This window comes from Myotis brandtii, unplaced genomic scaffold (assembly GCF_000412655.1).
Source record: "Myotis brandtii unplaced genomic scaffold, ASM41265v1 scaffold65, whole genome shotgun sequence".
Taxonomy (NCBI): domain Eukaryota; kingdom Metazoa; phylum Chordata; class Mammalia; order Chiroptera; family Vespertilionidae; genus Myotis; species Myotis brandtii.
In genome coordinates, this window is record NW_005370516.1 from 1,072,055 (window position 1) to 1,095,534 (window position 23,480).

The 23,480-nt window shown below is 37.0% G+C and overlaps 1 protein-coding gene across 12 annotated transcripts in view; it reads right to left on the reverse strand.

Moving 5' to 3' along the window:
- Positions 1–23,480, reverse strand: part of MYBPC1 (myosin binding protein C, slow type) — a 98,650-nt gene that overhangs the window by 34,680 nt on the left and 40,490 nt on the right. For 10 of the 12 annotated variants that reach the window (XM_014528737.1, XM_014528736.1, XM_014528732.1 and 7 more), the window contains 12 exons: positions 22,195–22,343; positions 21,751–21,868; positions 20,261–20,312; positions 18,348–18,404; positions 13,302–13,471; positions 10,954–11,086; positions 9,294–9,418; positions 8,171–8,276; positions 6,887–7,053; positions 5,278–5,440; positions 4,220–4,326; positions 3,145–3,278 (listed from right to left, as the gene is read on the reverse strand). In XM_014528737.1, the coding sequence (XP_014384223.1) occupies positions 3,145–3,278; positions 4,220–4,326; positions 5,278–5,440; positions 6,887–7,053; positions 8,171–8,276; positions 9,294–9,418; positions 10,954–11,086; positions 13,302–13,471; positions 18,348–18,404; positions 20,261–20,312; positions 21,751–21,868; positions 22,195–22,343 (1,481 nt within the window). The remainder of the gene's footprint in view (positions 1–3,144; positions 3,279–4,219; positions 4,327–5,277; positions 5,441–6,886; positions 7,054–8,170; positions 8,277–9,293; positions 9,419–10,953; positions 11,087–13,301; positions 13,472–18,347; positions 18,405–20,260; positions 20,313–21,750; positions 21,869–22,194; positions 22,344–23,480) is intronic. The other 2 variants (XM_014528735.1, XM_014528742.1) reach the window with 1 other exon arrangement.

Sequence of the window (23,480 nt, forward strand, 5' to 3'; positions counted from 1 at the left end):
ATTGTGTAGATGTACCACAGTTTTCTAATCCATTCTGTTGATGGGCACTTGGGCTGTTTCCAAATCTTAGCTATGGTAAATTGTGCTGCTATGAACATAGGGATGCATATATCCTTTCTGATTGGTGTTTCTGGTTTCTTGGGATATATTCCTAGAAGTGGGATCACTGGGTCAAATTGGAGTTCCATTTTTAACTTTTTGAGGAAACTCTATACTGTCTTCCATAGTGGCTGTACCAGTCTGCATTCCCACCAGCAGTGCACGAGCGTTCCTTTTCCTCCGCATCCTCTCCAGCACTTGTCGTTTGTTGATTTGTTATGACAAGTTTTTAACTACAAATTCCATTTCTTTTATAGATAGAAGGCTATTCAGTACTGATTTAGCAGAATTTCATAAATATTTTCTAATTTTATTTATGATTACTTCTTTAATTTATGAGTTCTTCAGAAAAATGTTCCTTAGTTTCCAAATATTTGGAAAAATTCCAGATATCTTTCTGTTATTGCTTCTAATTAATTCCATTGTAGTCAGAGGACATACCTTGCATAACTTAAATCCTTTAACATTACTGAGACTTTTTTATGCTTTATCTTGGTAAATAAATTTCCTATGTGCTTATTAACATAATGCCCATCTGCTTTTTCAATGGAGTGTCCTATCAATGTCAATTAGTTCAAGATGGTTGATAGTATTCTTTGAATCTTCTGTATACTTAATGATTGCCTGTCTTCTTGTTCTATGAACTATTGAAAGAAGAATATTGAAATCTCTAATTTATATATTTCTCTTTGCAATTTTATATCTTGCTTTTTCCCCCTATTTGTCCCATCTGTTCTTCATGCTTCTTGCCTGCCTTTCTTTTGAATTAATAAATGTTTTGGTGACTGCATTTTATGTCCTTTGTTGGCTTATTAGCTATAAATCATTTTTTATTTAGGTAGGTCCTTTAGGGTTTATAGTATACATCCTTAATTTTTCATGGTCTACCTTCACATGATGTTATAATAGTTCATGTGTAGCAAAGAAAAGAAACTTACAATAGCATACTTCCATTTTATTTCTACTGATCCTTACTTCCATTTCTCCCCACTTGACCTTATGGTTTTCTGGTCATAAATTTTACTTACACCTATGATATAAGCCACACAGTGCATTGTTATTATTTTTCAGTCAATTATTTTTTAAGAGATTTAAATATTCAAAAACCTCTTATGTGTTTATCTATTAAATGTAGTTACCATTCCTGATGCTCTTAGTTCCTTTGTGAAAATGTTTCATCTGATATCCTTTTCCTTCTAACTTAAGGACTTCTTTTAGCACTTCTTATAGTTCACGTTTGCTGCTGCTGACTTCTTTCAGATTTTATATATCTGAAAATCATTTTATTTTGTTTTCATTTCTGAAAAGTATTTCTGTTGAGTATAGAATTCTAGGTTGACAGTCTTTTTCTTTAAAGATGTTGCCCACTGTATTCTCACTTGCCTTGCTTCCAGAGAAATCTGAAGTCATCCTTGCCTATGTTCCTGTGTATTAAATGTGACTTTTTTCTCTTTCTACTTTTAAGGTTTTTTCCTACTCACAAGCTTAGAGCAATTTAATTATGATGAGTCTTGGAGTCATTTTCTTAATGCTCCTTGTGCTTGGTTTTTATTGAGCTTCTTGTATCTGCATTTATAATTTTTGCCAAATTTGGAAACATTTTGACTACTATTTCTTTAAATAGTTTTCTGACCCCCTCTTTCAAGACTCCAATTGCACTGCTTGAAGTTGTTCCATGGCTCAATGATACTTTTTTTCCTCTAGAAAATAAAAAAAGGAGGAAATACTCTCCAACTCTTTGATGATGATGATAATGATGATGATGAAGAAGAAGAAATTAGTTTTAGGTTTACTCCAAAATTGAACAGATAGTCCAGAGTTCTCATATGACCCATCCCTACATATGCACAACCTCTCCCACTATTAACACCCCATGTCAGAGCAGCACATTTGTTATAGTAATGTATTATTATCACTTAAAGTCCATAATTTACATTAGGGTTCACTCTTGGTGTTGTACATTCTATGGGTTTTGACAAATCTATAATGATATGTATCCAAAACTATAGAATCATATGGAGTAGTTTTGCTGCCCATACGACATCCTATATAATAAAAGCCTAATATGCTAAGCATCCGGTTTTCCGGTTGGCCATTCAACCCATCAAAGTGTAATATGCTAATGATATGTTAAAGCTGCTCAACTGCTCACTATGACGTGCACTGACCACCAGGGGGAAGATGCTCTGACCGGTAGGTTAGCTTGCTGCTAGTGTCTGGCTGATGGGGACTGAGAGAGATGGGCCGGACATGCTCTTGGAGCCCTCCCACGGTCCCTCCCTGGCTGACCAACCTCCTGCATCCTTCCCTGGCCCTGATCCTGTACTGGTGGGGTCCCTCAGCCTGGCCTGTGCCCTCTCACAATCTGGGCTGAGGGGACCCCTCCCCCAAGTGCACAAATTTCGTGCACCAGGCATCTAGTTTTATATAGGAATCCATAGGGTCACATATGAGCTGATACTAGTCTACCACTACAACCTTATTATTCTCTTCCTCACTCTACCCCAGTCACACTGGCTTTCTTTTCATTCTTCCAACAAATCAAGTTCATTCTCTCCTTTTATCCTTTGCACTTGCATTGACTTCACCTGAAAATCTTTCTTCTTTGATCTTCACATAATGGGTTCCTTGTTGTCGTTTAAAGAGGCTTTTGTCATTCACCACACAGCCACTTGCTAATTATATTTGCCTATTTTTGTTTAATTTTCATAGCACTTATTACTATGCAAAATAATTTTATCCATCTATTTATTTAAATAATTCATTGCCTCTTTCTCCTCCATCCCATTCCCTGACATTCATTAGAATGAAATATATAATCTTGTTCACTGCACATAAAAACATGCCAGGTCACATAGAACGTAGTCATATATATGAAAGGTAAAGGAATGATTATTACATTTGTCTGAGAATCACTGATCTTTCTTTGTCAAAAGAATTACATTGTTGCTGTACCCCTGTACATTTATTTGCTTCTTCCTTCATCTAACTAATGGAGGTCAGGAAGTGGGGTGGGCAGTGTGTGTGTGTGTGTGTAGAACAAACCTTATCTGCTCGGCTCCAAATAACTTTAGGAGGAGGTTCTCCACTGATGGGAATCTCAAGACGAAGCTTGTTCCCTGCAATTACTGTTACTGTGTTGTCAGCATCAAGACCATCCAGGTTGATTTTAGGAGGATCTGGAATATTAAACATGGCCTTTGTTATCAGACAGTCATTCCCATGTGAATATCTGGGCTAGTACTTGGCTAGTGTTAAACATTGGTAGTAATCAATATTTTATCTGTCCAAAAAGAATGTAAGAGGAGTCAGTGTTGCCGTAGACCAATTCCAGCATGTCATAATTTTAAGAGTTTCATCAAAAGGTTGATGAGACTTGGGGACTCAACAGGGTTGAGTCACACATGTAGTCACCATCTGGGAATGGCTAAAGGCATTTTCCCCAAATCTGAACAGGAAACTGATTGTGGCTGCCAGACAGTTAAAGGGCATCTTAATCTACATGTTATTGCCTCCTACTGGCCAAACACCTGAACAGCCGTAGGCTATTCCCCCATTCTGACAATGGACTCTGTACCCTTTGAAACCTTACCCATTGAAGTGTATTATCTCCACCTTGCCTTAGGACAAATTGTGTTAATAAAAGCAAGGGTCCTAGACAAGGAGGGACAGACTCTTCAGTTCCTTTAGCTGAAGGTCTTCTGACCCCCAATGCCTTTCAAAATTATATCTCGTCTCCGGACTCTTTATTAGTCTCTGGACTTCTATGTCATCTACGCGCAGCCCCTTTTCCAGATTCATTAACCCTTCTTGATGCTGGGACATGAACCTCGGCATAAATGGCGTCCCGAACTGGGGCTTTCTGAACCCTGGAAGCAGCCAACAATAAATGGACGCCCGAAGTGGGACAAGAGCGCCAACAATAAGTGTAAAGGAGGCACCTTTCAAAACTACTTCATAGTAAGATTTCTTAAGAATCAATCATATGATAGTGATTAATAACAGTTCATGTATTTTTTTCCTTAAACATCACACAGTTTTGAATATGTTACAATTCCAAGGTATGCAACAACAAAAATAAAAGAACAGGACTTTGCAAAAGTTACTTTTATCTACTCACCAATCACATGAACTTTGGCAGACAAAGTTTCAGGGTAGTCATCTGGTGTGAATACATAATCCCCTTCATCCTCAATGAGAGCATTGTCTATCACTAATTTGTGGATTCTAAGGAAACGAGAAAACCATATTTCTAAGACTTTGCAAAGATTTAGATTGTATATGACCCAAACTGAGGAGACACCTGGCTTTTATCTGATTAACTTGTTTAGTGCAGCTTAGAGAGAGAATAATGTGAAGTCTTAATTTTCCTATGTATTGGTCCATATTAAATATCTATTTTAGACTATATGGAGTTATCTCTACAAATACAACATGCTTATTAAGCAAGAATCTCTTATTCTTTTTTATCTCATGGCATTAAAAAGGCTAAAAGAAAATATCTCACTGATACCATACTTTAAGATTCCAGAAATTATTAAGAATAACCTTGACTTTGGCTTTATATACCAAACCTAAGAGTAATACTTCTTAACTTTATTGAGGTCATGAGCCAGTGAAAATCTGATGGCCACTACGGATCTTCTTGCTGGAGAAAAACAGGTATTTTTGTACACATCAAATTTGCTAACAATTTCAGAGGATTTATGAAGGCCCTTAAAGTTCATTCACGATATTGTTAGGATCCATGGATCCAAGTTTGAGAACCCATGCCTTAGATTATTTTTGCTAGGTTCTAGGATATTATTCCCCTCCCCTCCAAAAAAATTGTGGAAAGGTCATGTGACACTTATTGGTTAGAGACAGTTAATCCAATTTGACCAGTTCCTCAAGTAGAATTCAGTATCATTCCTCTAACCTCATGTTTAGATAGAAAGAATCAGTCAGTGGGTTTTGAATAGACAAAGCACCATATTGTAAGGTGCAGACCCAGGAATACAGGTAGGACATGATGTATAACAGAGAAATATATGCTTCTGCTATTCGGCAGCAATGAATCAGAAATAGATTCTTTCCCTTGGACGGCTCTTCAAACATTCTTGCCAATGTGTAATTTAGGAAGGGGAGAAAGTAAAGATGGGGACCAGCCTTCACTTCAGGGTTGCCTAGCTTGCTTACCTTCCTTTGTGTACAACCTTTACGCGGTCACTCTCCTGAACAGGTAGCCCATTTTTAGTCCATTTTCCTGTAATGTTTTCAGAGACTTCACACTTCAAGCAGATTTCTTTTCCAAGTTTTGCAGTCTGATCAGCTAGAGGTGTCAATATCTTCAGAGGCTTCACTACAAAAATAATAGACAATTATCAGTGCCAAACCCAATCCAGACAGGCAAACATGGTGTCATTTCACAACGGTATGGCCAGTTTTGCTATTAAGGATTGCTTTGAAAATGAGAATTTGTTCCAATGCAATTAATATATTAAGGGGGCAATTGTAGCATAACACAAATCTCATGTTTGATTGCATACAATTTCATTCATAACAAAGATTAGGTGAATTTAAAGAACTGCACCCAGCTGAGCTGAGCCAGGTAGGACTGTACAAAACACCCCCCACATTCCCACACACACATCTACCGGCTGCCTCAGTTCACCCATGTGATGTGAGCCACATCCATGCATAACTGAGATTACCACTATCCAATAGCTCACAAGCTGCAACACTTTTGACACCACTTCCATAAGCAAATGTCAGTTTCTTTTTAAGGTAAAGCACCATATACATTGTTCTATTTATCAACCACTTAACATGTGTAAATTGTGCTAATATTTTTGTTAGGTTCTTTTTGGGTTTTTGTAAGATGTGTTGCTGACAAAAATTTTGAGTGTTGTGTCCATAACCTCATTCCCTCCCCCTAGTCCTTTGGTTTTTATTTCATGACTTTGGATAGCACAGTGATTTTCAGAAATGCACATGTTGCATTATAACAGAACTGACTGTACCTGCTTTAAGTGGATACAAATATCAGATCTGCCTATGGTTAAAAAACCTTTTTTGATATTAAACTAAAATGGCCACCACTCCAGGAAACATAGGAGTGTATTGAAATTACTTTTGAATAATTTGGTGATCATATGAATTGCAACTGGACCAAGAAAGCAGTAAGGAAGTAGGATTTCTGCTCTGTGTGTATTATCAATCTTCTTGCGAGATCTGCTATTTTAATTTTCATATCTAACTGAAAGGGACAGACTGCCATTGAGAACTAATAGTGGGCATTTAGGAGAAGTACATTAATTCTCACATGCCTCTGAAGCATATGAGCAAATTAGGTCTTCAGTGTTCTCAATTGAGGCCTATTAGTTGAGTAACTCTCATCTCAAATGTAATTGCAGAATGTTGAATGTTTATTTAATGAACACATAGCAAGTTTGCCTATGGATTAAGCAAACATGATCAAGAGTTGATATCATGTCTAACTATTTATCATCTGTTATGTGATTTGGAGATGAAAATATTTCTTAACCACGGGTAACTTCTCTGGCAGGTGGTTTTTATCCTTCCCTCTCAATATGGGTGTTCTACTGTGAACTTGAATAGTTGGTTCTTTTCTCAGAGACCCCGGTTGATAGGACATAGACACACAGCTAGAATGGAATTTAATTTTACATATTTAAAATTGCCACAGGTAGAAATCAAATAGATGGAAACTTTTCTAAAATGGAATTAACAAATGCAACACCACTGGTAAGCCAACAAGGAAGACATCCAAGGAAGTGTTACTTACAGCCGACGCTAAGTTTAGCGGATGATTGTCCTCCTGTTGTCATTGCAGAATATTCTGCACTATCAGCCTTGGTTGCTCCTTCTATGATCAAAGTGTGTTTTTTGCCCTCAATTTTAACTTTGTATCTTGATTTTGGACCAGGGATGATCTCTTCACCATTCTTAAACCTGGGTTAAAATAGATTAAAATTTTTTATAAATGACCCTTCAAGAGATGGGCCTTTTTGGCCTTGTTTTCCCCATATCCCAGTGTTTTGTAGAATATCTGTCAGGACACCGGACATTCAAGAACAATTTAATGAATTAAAGAATGTATAAATCAATCTATCAATAAATTATTATTATGACAAATGTCTGAAAAACTACATGAAAAGAACATAAGCTCCCTCTTTCCATTTAAGATCAAACAGATGAATATGCTAAGAGCAGATATTACTCATGTTTGGGCCTTTGACGTACACTAGTGAGAATAATGGCTTAATACATTTGATGATTCTAGATTAGAATGAACAATCGACTCTGTGCCAATTACTACAGACTCCGGCCGTGTAATTTACTATACTTCCCAACAAAGCATTTTAATTTAAAATTAAATTAAATATTTCCAACTGGCTGGTCCGAGTGCAGTGGTGTCTTACAACTAAATATTTCCATCTGACCAAAAAAAAAAAGGTTTTATTTTTTTTAAGTAATTGGTGATTCTTAGTCTAAAATATTTTTTCTGAGGTACTATAACAACAAAATGCTTAGGAATAAATTTTTTTTAAAGTATATATTTCATGTAAGTTGCCAGCATGGTATAGTGAGAGGAAGCATGGTATAGAGGTGAAGAGCATCTATTATCTTTGGGGTTGAACAGAACTGGCAACCTTGAACCTACTTCCCTACATCCTTACCAATACAGCTTTTCAGATCATTTTCAGTTCCATAAGTAAAAAACAAAACAGTATTTTAGTATAGTTACCATTTATACTAACACAAATGAGACTGGAATTCTTTTCATATCTGTAAAAGAACTGATTTACATACAAAATTGTTCAAACTTTGAAGGTACTTTTTTGTGTGTCTATTAAAAATGAACAGACCTCATTAACGCTTTTCAGATCTTTTTCAGTTCCATAAGTAAAAAACAAAACAGTATCTTAGTATAGTTACCATTTATACTAACATGAATGAGACTGGAATTCTTTTCATATCTGTAAAAACAATTTCCTATTGTCCAAACTATGAAGGTACATTTTTGTGTGTCTATTAAAAATGAACAGACCTCATTAAAGATATTTACCATTTTACATTTGCATCATCTTCAGACACCTCACATTCTAATTCCACTCTCTCCCCACAGTAAGCATTTGTATCTTCCAGCTGCTTGGTCACCATAATTGGAGGTTCTAGTGTGAAAATAAGAGAGAATCAGAATCATTAAATGTTCCAAATCTGCCTCACAACCCCAAACTTATTCACCGATGAAAAACCAGAAGTAAGAAAGTATCATACCACAGAGCTGTGGTTAGTTGTTTGATGGTAGATAGTAGGTGGGGGTCTTTATGACTTTGCTTGGCAAAATAAATAGCTGACAATCCTGAGTAAATTTTCCCAGAACTCATCAAATCAAATAAATTATTGTTCTAGAGAGCAGACAAAATGTATCAAACATCATTTTACTGTGGGGGAGGGAGAGGATGGAAATAAGATACCAGGTGATAGACATTTCTGATGAAGGAGAACCTTTAAGACTAAGATTCTTTGATTCTGGCTCTAGATGGGTGATAGAGATTGCAGAATTGTCTTGAGCAAGGGTCTCACAAAAATAAAAATAAGTGGTGGCTGGCTTCACTGACACCCTCTGGCTCTTTTCACAATGTCTTAGGAAATGATACTCTTTAGAGCTCTCAGTGCCAACCACTGATGCCGGATATACATTAACTGCCAGGGTAGAGTAGCTTCAATCCAGAGCCAATCGAGCATCAAAACAAAACTATCTCTAGAGATGCTACTTAGTTCTGTTGTGGAGCTCAAGACCTCACCTCATCACTTTCACTTTAATTATTACCCCCAACAGACAGCCCCTGGCTCTTGATGACTACAGTGTATAACTAGAATAATTATTTTGTAAAGTACTGCTTGCTTGAGTCAAAACCTATGGGCATTTGTCCTTAGCAGTTTTTTCTCTCCTTGGCTTTTCTAGTCTTCAATGAAACTGAAGATTAATTAAGATATACTTTAACTGCCAGGATAGAGTAGCTTCAATACAGAGCCAATCGAGCGTCCAAACGAAACCATCTCTAGAGATGCTACTTAGTTCTGTTGTGGGGCTCAAGACCTCACCTCATCACTTTCACTTTAATTATTACCCCCAACAGACAGCCCCTGGCTCTTGATGACTACAGCAAGAGATTTCACTTTACCTCTCACAAAGAGCTCAGTGGAACATTTCTCATCGCCAGCCGTCACATAATACTCCGAATCATCTGTTAGCCCACAGTTATTGATAAACATAATTCTTTCACATCCTTTATGTTCAAAGATGTATCTATTTTAAATGGGAGGAAGATAAACAGAGTCTATAAACCTGATTTTATTCTTTTCTTTCTTGCCAGAAAATTTGGCTTATAATTTGGTAATGCTTGAAAGACAGGGATATAATTTTGATCTGCCATTTATGAAGCATATCTTACATAGTTTAATGAACAGCAAACATGAAACCACTTTTTATCTTTATAATGCATAATGTAATTTATATGCATACTTATACACTAATATTTAATTTCAGTCATTTTCTTCTATTTAAGGTTTTATTTCAAATATAAATCAGTGCTCACATATTTTCTATTTAATATTTTAACCCATTTTTGGAAAACAGGGTTGTCTGAGAGATTGTCAACTCTATACATTTTTTTAAATGACCAATCTATCTACTTTATAGAGGGACAGAGCCTTGATCTTATTCACTGATTCATTGATTCCACTCCTTGCCTAGTCCAGTGACACAGACTTTTGGGGCAAATAAATGATTACACAATTTAAGCAATAATATGAACTTAATCATTAATATAGACAGTAATTCTATAGAATGTGATAATCTCTTAAATGAGCTTAAGAACTAGTGTTATCAGATCACAGTTACCATCTATTAAGAAAGAACTTGGGTATTTGGAAACAAAAAAAAACACTAAAAGCCAAGAAGACTGCCCAATTTCATTATCTATGATTTGGAATATAGATGAGTGTAGTAGGGCATTAAAACAGACTACAGGAAAACATTTTAGTTGGGAAATTCTCAAATTGAAGACTTTGAGGATAAAACACTAAACATTTTCTAGACTAAGATAACCAAGTAAAATTATGTTTTTGGTGAATTCAGGCCACCTTCAAGAGGTTTTTATCAGGTACAAACTATCATCACAGTCACTCTGTAGGCATGACCACATTAAGAAATCAGAAGCCATCTAATTGTCCTACAGAAGTGACAAATTTTTAGGATTAAAGTCTTTTATAGATGTGCATGTGAATCCTATTAACTTAAAAACATATTGGAGTTGAAAATCTCTCGGGCTGGCAAGGATCTCTGTAAATCAGTTTCATAATAGACCAGCGATACCATCAGACATCAGGGATTAGTCTGTCTTCTTCATTTGGGCGAGGGCCAAGCAATAATAAAACACAGGCTTTGGATGCTACTCTGGAAAAACAAAACTTATGTACTTATAAATTGGGACACCCAGCTGGTATATCAAATATGTATTTCAAAATTTTTCAAACTTTTATTTTAAAAAATTGAGAGAAGTTTGGTAACACCCTGATATAATCACATATAACTTGTAGTGACAAAAACCATAATTGGGAGTCATCTGAAATAGTTTGTATAGAATTAAATCTAAAACAAGGTTTAATTCATACAGCGCTGTAATTTTAATGGTTTCAAAATACATGAAAAGTTTTTATTCTCCCTCTATATAATTTTGCTTTGTAAAAGTTAAATAAAAAGTGCTGTTATTCATAGAAAATTAAGTCAAACTACTGTTTGATTGATATAGTTATCACTGATTATTGGTAAAGTTCACTTACTTTGTACTGGGTCGAATTTCTTGACCATTTTTATACCATTTCACCTCCAACTTCGGATCTGCCAATTCCACAACAAACCTTACCCTGCCTCCTTTATCAACCTGATATGCAGGATCAAGAATTTTTGCAAAAGCTAGTAGAGAGAAGAAGCAAAACGATGTTAATATGCATGTATGTATGCTATGAATTTAAATAGTCAATATATGTATGAGAACCCAAAACAAAATGAAAAATTAAGACTCAGAGAAGAAAAAAATTAGAAACCTAACAAATTACCCTTTATATTTTAGAATTCTGGGCTTATTTACATACAATAAAATGGTTTATAAAGTTTAAAGAGAATCCACATGTTTTTGGAAGAAACATAAGAAAGGAATTACTGAGGAGGCTTTAAAAATGATTGTCCTAATCCTTCAGGGGATGTCTGATATAAAGCACCCAATTGAATTTGAAGAATATGCTTATCCTCCTAGTATACTAGCAATTACTGTCAGGATTATTGGTATTACCTTCGTATGTCTTCTATGTCACAGATAGTTTTGTTTTTTAATCTAGAATCTGTGAGATAAATTCAATGACTCATAAGACTAAATTGAATGCCTTTGACTAATTGAAATAGGCTTATCAGATATTTTTGTACTGTGGATACTTGCCCAAATAGTGGCACATTAAAAACTCCTCTTACGTATGTAGTTAGGAACGCAGGGTTTCAACAAAATTTAAATAACATAGAACATAGTGGTCCTTTAAAATATTGTCTTTGAAAGGTCCTAAACAAAGGTAGTTAACCTTTTTAAAACTTCGTATGTTTTATGATTTTAAAGATAATAATTCTCATTTAAACAGTTTGTGAAAAACCTTTAAGTGTGCAATGCCTCACGTAGTTTCAAGCTTGCATTTCCATCATTCCAACTTTATTATACTACTTCTCAAACAAGCTCATGTCCTCATATTTTAGCAAGATAAAATACATATTAGCTTTAAAAAAGTTATCTAGCACATACCTCGAGACATCAATTCAGAGTTAAGTGACAAGTATAAGGAAGGCCGGTGTGTCAGACACCTCTCAGAAATAAAACTTCAGGAGTCTGAGAGAGTGAAGTCTGAGAATGGCCGAGTTGGTAAACAAAACAGAAACAAACCACTTCTATATTTCTGTGGGGCCATTTCTCAACCAATTTACATGGAGAAATAAAGGGCAGATTTTAAAAAGGAGGTGGTGAGATTCTTTAAATTCCATTTGAACATTAACAAACAATAAACAAGAATTGGATTGATATGTTAACCTGCTGTGTCATAAACCATAACTGACGATGACCAAGTATAGGAAACTATGAAGAGCTAATGATCAATTTAAAACATATTTCTTTCTTTTCTTTTCTTTTTTTAGTTTAAATGTCAACGTCTTACAGTATTTTTTTAAAGGGTATTTAAAAACCACACGAACTGCATCCACTTTAGGTCACCAGGGAGCAGCATCGCTATTTCACAAAACACGATGATAACCTTATTGGCTGTGAGAAGTGAATTTACAAGAATCTGATGGTAAAACAGACATCGAATCTCCTCTGCCTAAACAGGAGTGAAGGATTAGAGAGTCAGGGAGATGTGGAGGCTGGAGGAAGGGGCCCCTGAAAGATTATCAGTGACATTGGGAATATTTAATACTCTATTACAGTGGTGCTCAACCTGTGGGTCGCGACCCCTTTGGGGGGTCGAACGACCCTTTCACAGGGGTCGCCTAAGACCATCGGAAAACACATATAATTACATATTGTTTTTGTGATTAATCACTATGCTTTTATTATGTTCAATTTGTAACAATGAAAATACATCCTGCATATCAGATATTTACATTACGATTCATAACAGTAGCAAAATTACAGTTATGAAGTAGCAACAAAAATAATTTTATGGTTGGGGGGTCACCACAACATGAGGAACTGTATTAAAGGGTCGCGGCCTTAGGAAGGTTGAGAACCACTGCTCTATTATATGCGGTAAGTGGCAGTATTTTAATGTAATCCTTCTGTTAACCTTACACCTTCAGTAGCTTGTCGACTATCTACGTAGTCAGTGCTGTGCGGGGCAGTGGACTAGTTCACCTGGAGCCAAAGGCAATCAAGAGTATGAGGGGGGGGGGGGGAGGGGGGGGTTTAATGGGGGGGATGAGGACACATTTGTAATACCTTAACCAATAAAGAAATTTAAAAAAAAACAAAGGTAATCAAGAGAAGCATTCGCTCCTACAAAACCCACCCCAGCCAGTCCCACCCTAAACCCAGGGGGAGGGTGGGAGGGTCTTGGGCCGAGATTTCCCCGGCGGCCTCGCCCCCGAGCGGGCTCACCTGCGCTCTTCTTCTCCACCCTGCGCATGCGCTTGAGCCGCTTGAGCATCCCGCGCAGGTCGGTGATGCCGTACTGGAAGGCGATCTTCTCGTACTCGTTGGGGTTCGCATTCTTCAGCAGCTCCCACACGTCTATCTCGGGTTCCTCGTCCTGCTGCTGCTTCACCTCCCTAACCGGGGAGAACCGTTGCTTAGCTGAGCGGCTGCTCGCTGGCCCTTAACGACCGGGAAGGGTTTTCCGGTTCAGTGTTGAAAGCTCTGTTTAGTGTCTGAGCACTTAAGCTGAGAAGAAAGTCTAGGGCTTTGCTTTAAGTCTCAGGGAAGATTCCAGATAGTTAAAGATCAGATAGGTGCACGTATAGGAACACTGGTTTTCCTAGTGCATATAGCACATGGACGGGGATGGGGGTAGGGTGGGGTGGGAGAGGGGAGAGGGAGGATTGGAGGCTATTAGGAAATAGCCTGAAGGTATTTTTACTTATTTTTCAACTTGAAAAGTCTAGAAGGTGAGATTTGAGGAACTTAAGACCAGTGTTCATCTAGGATATGGTTATTGAAAAAAGTAGATTAAGAACTAGAAGTTTTAAATATTGGTCTATGAGGGGAAAAGGCTCTCTACCTTCATTGGTGTGCACACCCTACTTATCTATCTATATATGAAGACAGTACACATATAGTACACACACCTTTGGATTTTGCAAATAGCGTGTTTCTTACCATATTAGTAAATGTGTATGCTAATCATTTTTTGCTATTTTTTTAATGCAAAAATATTTGAAATTGCCACGTTTTATTTTATTTTATTTTGGTTGGTTGGTTTTTTGTCTGATTTTTGTGGATACATATGATTCTGAAAAGAATTGTTTTCTAAATTGTCAGGGGAAGGAGAACGAGGCCAATTATTTTTTTCATTTTAAAGTACAGTCTTGAAATTTTTAGGACAGCCTTGGTATGAGTTATAAAGATATAAATGTTAAACTTTAAAGCGAATGGTTAAGGGTTACATGAACAAGGGAATAGTAACTTCTTAGTGTAATTGTCAAAATTATGACTCAAAACTTCGATTACTGACTAAAGAACATATAGAACATGTAAAGAACATATACAACTAAAGAATATTTGATTTAAAGTATATTTGTCTGCCCTTGTTTTAAAACCAAAAAAATGAAACAAAAACTCAGGAATACACACTCTTTAGGAAAAGATCCTTAGGGTAAATGCAAAATATAATTTAAATGGATTTCCTTCATTGGCTAAATCATCCTGATTTTGTTGACATTTAATTGACTTTTTATCAGATTAATTAGGGAATGTTACAGTGACTACTTACTGTGAATAATGCTGGTTTGGATATGATTTTCCAGGAAAACTGGTCAACACATCTTAAACATCAGTGTGAAAACAGACTCATGCTATTATGTTAGCAAATGATGGATTACATATGTTTGCATTGTCACATGAATCACACTTGTTTCAGTGTCTTGAGGAAATGCTGGATTGCAATTATGGGAATGGGAGGAGAATACAAATATTAACATAGAGTTTAGGGTGATGTTAGGCAAGGATGACTTCTGAATACCTAATTTCCATTGTCATGTAAGTCATTTTACCTAGAGGCAGAGGATGCTGAGGCTAATCTGGGAAGTGGAAGGGAGTGGGGGTCACTGGTCCATCAGTAACCTTTGTGGAAAGGACTAGAAAACACTCTTAGAAAAAGTGTGCCTCTTAAAAACACAAGTATTGTGTTCACTCACTGAAATAACAACACCCTCTATTAACCTGGGGACATTGAAATGCTTGGGAAATTGTACTGATGTTGGAATATTAGTAATAATTTGCCAGATCTACTAAATCTACTGTCTGAAAGCAGTCTAAATTTCAAATGTCTTTTAAATATTTTGTAGGAAGTCTGGAAGAATTGCTATTAAAATGCATATGTACATATGTATATATTCTCTGTGAGAATTCCCTCAATCCACTTTATTAATGCTTTATTTTTGTTGCATTCCAGCCTCAATATAGTCCCCAAACTGTAAAATTGTGCCATGATACATTGTGTTAAATAGATACATATACATTTCAAGTATTCTCCTGACACTGGCGAAAGGATTTAAAGATAGCAAACTAGATTAAAATAGCTAAAAAGAGGCACAAGTGAAACACTGAGGCATACCTAGATCCATGAGGTGAATATTTATATGATGGAAGCCAGTAATAAAGATCATTTTCCGTGTGATTTCTTAAGTTTTGTTGGTACTAATAGATTCATAAAACCAATCCTCACCATCTTTTTCTATTAAGACACCAAAATATACCTCACTCTGCCACATTCTTAATTTTATCAAATTTTGTGTGCAAACACCGATGACCTCTTGCCTGTTCCTTCCTTTTCTCTCTGTCACTTAACTGAATCCCAAATTGCAAGATTGAAGTATTCCTCATTTTGTACTGGATTGTGAGATCAAGGCTCCCATCTGTAGCATTTTCTTAACTCATCCAGAACATATCTTTTCTTAACATGTGTGGCTGCAGATGGCCCTACCTGCATGGCTGCATTAATTTATAGTAGGGAGAAAAATTCAAATTTCTATAGGCACTCCTGATTCCTTTCCAAGCACTGGGATTAACCTATATAACATTCACAGTACTTTCATCTACATAAAAATTTCTATAACTTGATGATCCTAGTGAAGTACAAAGCAGTTATAGAAATTTTATGTAGAATAAAACTTTCAAGTATTTATATAGGTCAAAACCCATAACAAGATGCTACCTAAAAGATTTACTCAGGGCAGGGATATCTTTTGTTGTATGGAGATGTTGGTTATAATGATATATATTCAGATAGGGGTTTTGCCATAGACTCTTAGAGTAGATATGGTAACCACGTGTCATTACCACAATGAAAACATATGCAATTCACAAATTAGTAGAAAAACACAATGATTTGTAAAGTTATGTTGATGGATTAATATAGTATATTAAATGAACATATTCTTATGTTAACAACAATCTATTTATGAGTCAAAATCATAATTAGGGGATGTAAAGAAAATGAGACATGTTGGCTGCCCATATTTCCTAGTAATTTTTTTCCTTAGTAATTTTTACCATTAATTAGATGATTTCTTTTACTCTGCAAACTGGTAGAACTAGTCTGTTCTTTTTTCTTTTATCTTTTTACCCAGAGTATGACAATTAATAATCTACTGTATCATGTTTTGATTGACTGGTTGATATGTATATGTATATATTTTGTTTAAAAATATAAACACTTCAAGGGAAAATGTCACATTTTTGGTGGAAGTGAATATTCAACACCTACTGTGAGCCATGCCTTTTACATTTAATTCTCACAATAATTCTATTAAGTAGTTTTTATTCTCCACATTTACATATATGGAAACCAAGTCTCAGAGAGGACATATAATTTGACCAAAGTCATGTAATCAGTAAATGGTAGAGTTGAAACTCAAATCCATGTTTTTACCACTATTCTTTCCCTCCCACAAATATGTATTCTTCCCTTTCTGTGTACCAGGCACTGGGAGACACTGGATTTCTTTTCCTCACATCACCTGTAGCATTATATTCTATACATACAAAGAAAATGGTATTTTGCTGGTTGAGTAAATATTTGCAGGGAAAAAACCTTTCTTGTCTTCATAAAATGTCAATTTGTGTTATAAACTGAAGCATCAATTTGAAGTGTCCAAAGAAAGAAAGATGATTTGATACTGCCAATGTATATTGATTGGCTAATATCCATTGGTAGTTAATAAATTGCACCTTTTAATATTTCTGTTCTCAACCTAAATGTTTAGAGCTGGGGTGAATTTTTCATTCATTGGAATTTGAATAAAGGCATCAAACTAAACTGAGATATCCCAGTTATTTTTTTTTTATAATTTGTTGTCAAGCATATTTGTACTTGTGTTCCTTTAACAACCATAGCAAGCACTAAAAGGAATAAAAAGTTAACCTAAAAAGTTAAATGAAAACTGATATCAATATTATATATCATAAATTTAGAGTTGTAGTTTTACTGTTAACTTACAAATTTAGTAGATAAACACAATCAATTTCCTCTTGTTTCTTCACTAAATATCTGGATATGTTTAACTTTATATATAACAAATATAATATTGCATATGATATAATTATATATGCAACTGTATAGACAGAAATCATATAAAATGATTATATGCTATACATCCATAATGAAGTTGTACAAATTTTATTATAAGAGCGAACAATGTTAACAGGGTGTGATAATGCTAAATATTTATTTTTATTTTACTACCATATTTTATTTCTTTTTAAATGAACATTTTTTGACATTTTAAACATCTCTGAAAGAAAGATGTATCTTATAATCAAAAATATGTCATACTAAACTATTAGGAGCAATTTTTTTTTTGCTCAGTGATTTATAAAATACAGGTATATCTTAAAATGGATGGTGTCTTAGATTTGATGAAATACAGTAAATCATAAATGCTATATTAAAGTAGGTGTGCCTTCAAAATATATATGTATTTTATATACATATGTGTATATTATATATATGTGTATATTATATATATATACACACACACACCTGCATAGACTTCTACCAAAATTGTGAAATTGATTTTTCAGTCAAATATCAAAGGCAGGAGAATGGAAGCTTTATTCCAGCATCATAGGGAATCATGGTTGAAAAGAGATAAATTAGAGGTTTTTAGGTATTTGTCTTCTGTCTCAGTTTTCAATCTCTTCATCCCCGACTAAGAAAATATGCAAAGACTCATAAAACATATAAGAAGAAAATATAACAGCACCAGCTAAAACCTTAAACAGATTAGTATGCTAAAACCTTGAACAGATTAGTATGCAGTTGTTTCTCTGTCTCTTTCTTAGTTGACTCTGTTATGTTCTATAAGCAAAACACGTTTTAAGAAATAAGAAATTCTTTGAAACACATCTACTTTAAACTTGACTTCTCTGAGTGGGTATCTAAAAATTTCCAGGCCACAGCTCCTCACTCCATCACTTGGTTCTCACCTACGTTTCAGGAGACCACTAAAGTCAAGTTCCCCTGCATCCTCTTGACCTTCTCCACTGTCATTAACGAAAGAAAAGCAAATCTGGGTTTAGTGCTGAGACACATACACAACAGTTTCCCCCAAACACTCTACGTATAATGTATATGCAATTTTGTACCAGCACACAAGTCCTGGGACTAAATCAACACAAACTATTCCTTTTCACACAAGTGACATTGAAAACTTTTTGGAGTATGTAACTTGTGGAAAAGTAAACATGAAGAGACACAGTTTTGTAGATTGCATATATAAAACGGCTTAGATTTGTGTTAAAATGGAGTAACACAAATGCAATGAAGCCACACAACACAAAGTACTTTGTTTTTGCAAGTTGGGAGGGTCTGGAAACATACCCATGTGAAAAGCAAAGGACTTTTGCTGATCTCTGTCACTCGTGTCAAACAGAGATTGGCTTGGAGGACGAAGTGTACCAGTGTCACATATATAAGTGCAAAGCTTATATTCAAAGGTAACCTCTTTGTGTCCACCAATAGATGAATCAGATAATGTGATACCGACATAAAAGAATGGAGCTAGTGCAAAGCTTTTTAAAAGATACATTCCTGCCCTAGCCAGTTTGGCTCAATGCATAGAGCATCAGCCTGAGGACCAAAGGGTCTCGGGTTCCATTCTGTACCTTGGTTGCAGGCTCCTACCCGGCCCGGGCCCTGGTCCGGGTGTGTGCAGGAGGCAACCAATGTTTCTCTCACATCAATGTTTCACTCTCTCTTTCCCTCTCTCTTCCACTTTCTCTAAGAATCAATGGAAAAATATCCTTGGGTGAGGATTAAAAAAATGAAAAATAAATAAATAAAAGTTGCATTTCTTTCTGTTTTAAAGGGAAATACGTATAAGCTTTTCATTTTCTTTTAAAATGAATTTTTCAAAAATTTGCCTTTGAAATGTTGATGAGCCTTCTACAGGATTTTTTTAAAGTGCTTTTCTATAGAGAAATGCATCTTAAAGTAGACATGCAACCATCTTTGATTTTTTATAAACTCTAAATAGAAGCTATGGAGCTTACACTTAAATGGCACTATATACTCACTTGCATGTTTAATTTTTTAATAAAGATTTTGTTTCCTGCTCTTTAAAAATGTTAGCTATGGTTCCTAAGGGGAGTCTGCGGATTTAAAAACTGTGTATAACATATAAGTCATACGAATTGAAGTCCAAAAATGTGTTTTCGAAAGTTCTTTAATAGCTCCGTAAGTGATTTCTAGATGAAAAGCGATATAAGTTTTCTGACATTACTTAACTGGTTCTACATAAGATGTGTATCTTTATAAATTTATCTTTTTTGGCCACTTGGTGGGAAATAATGCAATGAAGGAAGAAGGCACATATGAATAGATTGAAAGTGTGTTTTTATAAGGCAACTGTGAAACCTGCCAAAATGGGAGCTTCACTATTAACAAGAATATTCTTAAGAATGACCCATAAGCCCTGGCCTGTGAGGCCCAGTTGGTTGGAGTGTTAACCCCGTACACTGAAGGGTCATGGGCTGGATTCCCAGTCTTGGCACATTACCTAGGTTGCAGGTTCAGTCCCTGGATAGGATGCATATGAGAGGCAACCAATCGATGTTTCTCTCACATCAATGTTTCTCTCTGTGTACGTCTCTCTAAAATCGATAAATGTGTCCTTGGGTGAGGATTTTTTTTTTTAAAAAGCATAATCAATATATACTTGATTTGGCCTTAAGCCCAGGGCTTTTCTAGAACACTAACTTTTGAATATATGGTATGTTTAACTATAGTGAAAAAAAATTCTCATTTGAAATGATAGAGGGTGGAGGAAGAGAAAGTGTTTTTTAAAAATCCTCCACTTTCATGTTGTACAAAAGCTACGTTGAGTCCCTTTTGAAGTTACCTTCTCTTGAAAGCAGATCTGATGTCAATGTTTGGAGTACTCCCGGTAGATTCTTTGAAAGGAAAGAAAAACAATAAAATAAACACCATTAAGAAGGCAGTTTTGTGTTCAGTTCCTTTCCAGACTGGGGATTCTTCAGAAGGAAGGAAGGCCAGGTGAAGGGGCATGGCTCCTCCTGGAATGCTACCGAGATAGCATAAGTTATCCTCCCTCACACAGAATCAATGTTACCGCAGCCCATTGTCATTCCACCTGCCTGCCTATTAGAATCTCCCGAAGAGCTTCAAAAAGTGCCAGCTTCTTGATCTCCCTGCTGGAGATTTTGATTCACCTGATCAGAGATAGGTACCCAGATATCAAAATTCTTAAGAAGCCCTTCAGGTGATTTTCAGAGATGCCTGGCTAGATTCTATAATCCCAATGGGGTTGGATCAGAACCAGATTTCCACTTAATACACAAATCTTGACAACACCTCCACCCCAGATCACGCAGCCTCTGCTTGGCATCTCTTGGAATGGGCTTCTCACAACCAGCTGTTGTGTCTACAAAGCTTTATCGAAAGAGCTCACTCTAATGTTAAGACAAAATTCACCGTCTCCTAACTTCTACCTTTTGATTCTAATCTGCCTATACACTCTCGAGTACATGGAAAATGGCCCTGTCCTTCTGTGTGATGGCCCTTCCTCTATTTACAATGAATCGTATATGCAGGACCTCCTCCATCCACACTGAATCGAGCACGATTTCTGGATTCTCCATCCCCCTGGCCACCCTCCTTCAGAAGGGATCCTGGTGGAGTATAGCGCCCAGGGCTCAAGACATTACTCCAGATGCGGATCAGCCAGCATGCTGCAGAGTGGGGTGCCATTTTCTAAACCTAGATTCTATGCCGTGTCTAATGGCCTAGTTTTAAATTATGCCAGCTTTGTCTTTGGTAGCGACATCACACTTTGGAGTCATCTTAAGTTTATGACCTTTACTGCCAAGTAAACTTTCCCTTTGTGTACTCAGAGAAGTGGTTCCCACCCCCAAACTACCTGTACACCTTTACATTTATCCCTATTAAATCCAAACATATAAATGAAGAACTTCCATATCTCATCTCTGTCCTTATAAGAGAAATCCTCCCTTCCACCTGGGTATCCTAACATCTTTGTGCCGTATTAACTTATCCTCAAACCTGAGTGGGAATAAGTGGACCCAATGAAGCATGTACATTCAGTACAGCTTCAGCCCTTATTTGGGAGATTGAAGGGATACAGGTAGCATGAACAAGAGATGCTCAGCAATAATATCCCCAATTTCCCCTTGTAAATTACCTCGTAACTATTTAATTCAGCAAGCTTGCTGGGACCACCACAACCAGAAACACACAGTTTTAAAGGAAACTTTATTTTCAAAATATCATAGTATTAAATGGCCTTCTCCTCCATCCCCTCATGCCCCATCAAAAATAATCACATTTATTCAGACAAGAAGGCTCTCTTACCGCGCACTTCAAGATCGAAGGAACAGCTGTCAAACTTATCCTTATAGCTGACCTCACATCTGTAGTTTCCTGCATAGTTCTCTTTGGCCTTGATGATCTGCATCTCAAATGTGTATATCTGCAATGAAATGCATCCAACACATGTCAGTCCTACCTGGCAGAAAGATGCCATCACATTTCAGTTCTTTCCCCAACCCTGTAGCACTGTCTTAAAGACGCGTCTGTTGTGGATTCTATGATGATGCTCTCAATAGAGGAGGGGTACTGTGCTCCACAGCCTCTGGGCACAGCAGGGCAAGCGTGCTAAGGGTAGACGCTAGGAACACTAACTCCAGAGAATTTTATGGGACTGAAATCTCTCAAAGCTGAACATAAAAATGACCTTTTATCCACCCTGAAGGGATGAGCTAGCCAGGCCCCTGTGCCAGGAGTTCAGGGCCATACCCGCGTGTGCCTTTCGAAGGTTTCCTTCAGCTGGAGGTGCTTCCCAGCTTTGCTGGCCAGGTCCATCCATTTCCCTTTAAACCATTTGACAGTGGGTTTTCTAAGAAGATCTTCAGCCTTGACCTTGGCTATAAAGGTGATATTTTCACCTAGAAAAAGCACAGACTGGTTTAGAAATTGTCATTTGGCCCAGCCAGTGCGGCTCTCAGTTGATTAAACATTGTCCTGTGCACCAGGAGGTCACCAGTTCCATTCCCCATCAGGACACATGCCTGAGTTTGGAGCTCGATCCTCAGTGGGGATCATGCAGAAGGCAGCCAATTGATGTTTCCCTCTCTCTGAAATCAATAAAAACTGTCATTTTTAAATGACATTTTAAAAAACTGTCATTTGTTTTGCTCTCAACTGGAAGGAGTTATATGGGACTGCATTGCATACACTATGATGAGACTGGTGCCCCTAGAATTGTGCAATGAAATGGCCCTGATTATTTTACAAGCACCTTATAAGGTCTTTATATTCTCCAACTCACCCTGTGTTTGAGGTTTATGGAACAAAAAAGGAGCAATGGGTTAATTAGTAGAAATAATTTGGGGGTAGGGGTTGATATTCTATATATGAAATAAAAATGGTGAAAAATTCACAAATGTGTGTATATAAATCTATATTACTAGAGGCCCGATGCACAAAATTCATGCACGGAGGGTTGGGGGGTGTCCCTCAGTCCGGCCTGCACCCTCTTGCAATCCTGGATCCCTTGGGATGTCTGGCAGTTGGACATCCCTCTTGCAATCTGGGACCGCTGGCTCCTAACCGCTCGCCTGCCTGCCTGCCTGATTGCCCCTAACCACTCTGCCTGCCTGCCTCATTGCCCCTAACTGCTCACCTGCCTGCCTGATAACCCCTAACCACCTCTGCCTCGGCCGCTGACACTGTGGCTTCGTTTGGAATGTCGTCCGGAAGGTCGTTTGGCTGTCAGATCTAATTAACATATTATGTTTTTATTATTATAGACTAGAGGCCCGGTGCACAAAAATTTGTGCACTGGGGGGGGGGGGGGGGGGGGGTCCCTCAGGCCAGCCTGTGCCCTCTCGCAGTCTGGGGCCCCTCAGAGGATGTCCACCTGCTGGCTTAGGCCCGCTCACCAGGGGATTGGGCCTAAACTGGCAGTCAGACATCCCTCTGGCAGCCCGGGAGCCCTTGGGGGATGTCCACTTGCCAGCGGGGAGCAGGCCTAAGCTGCAGTTGGACATCCTTAGCGCTGCTGAGGAGGCAGGAGAGGCTCC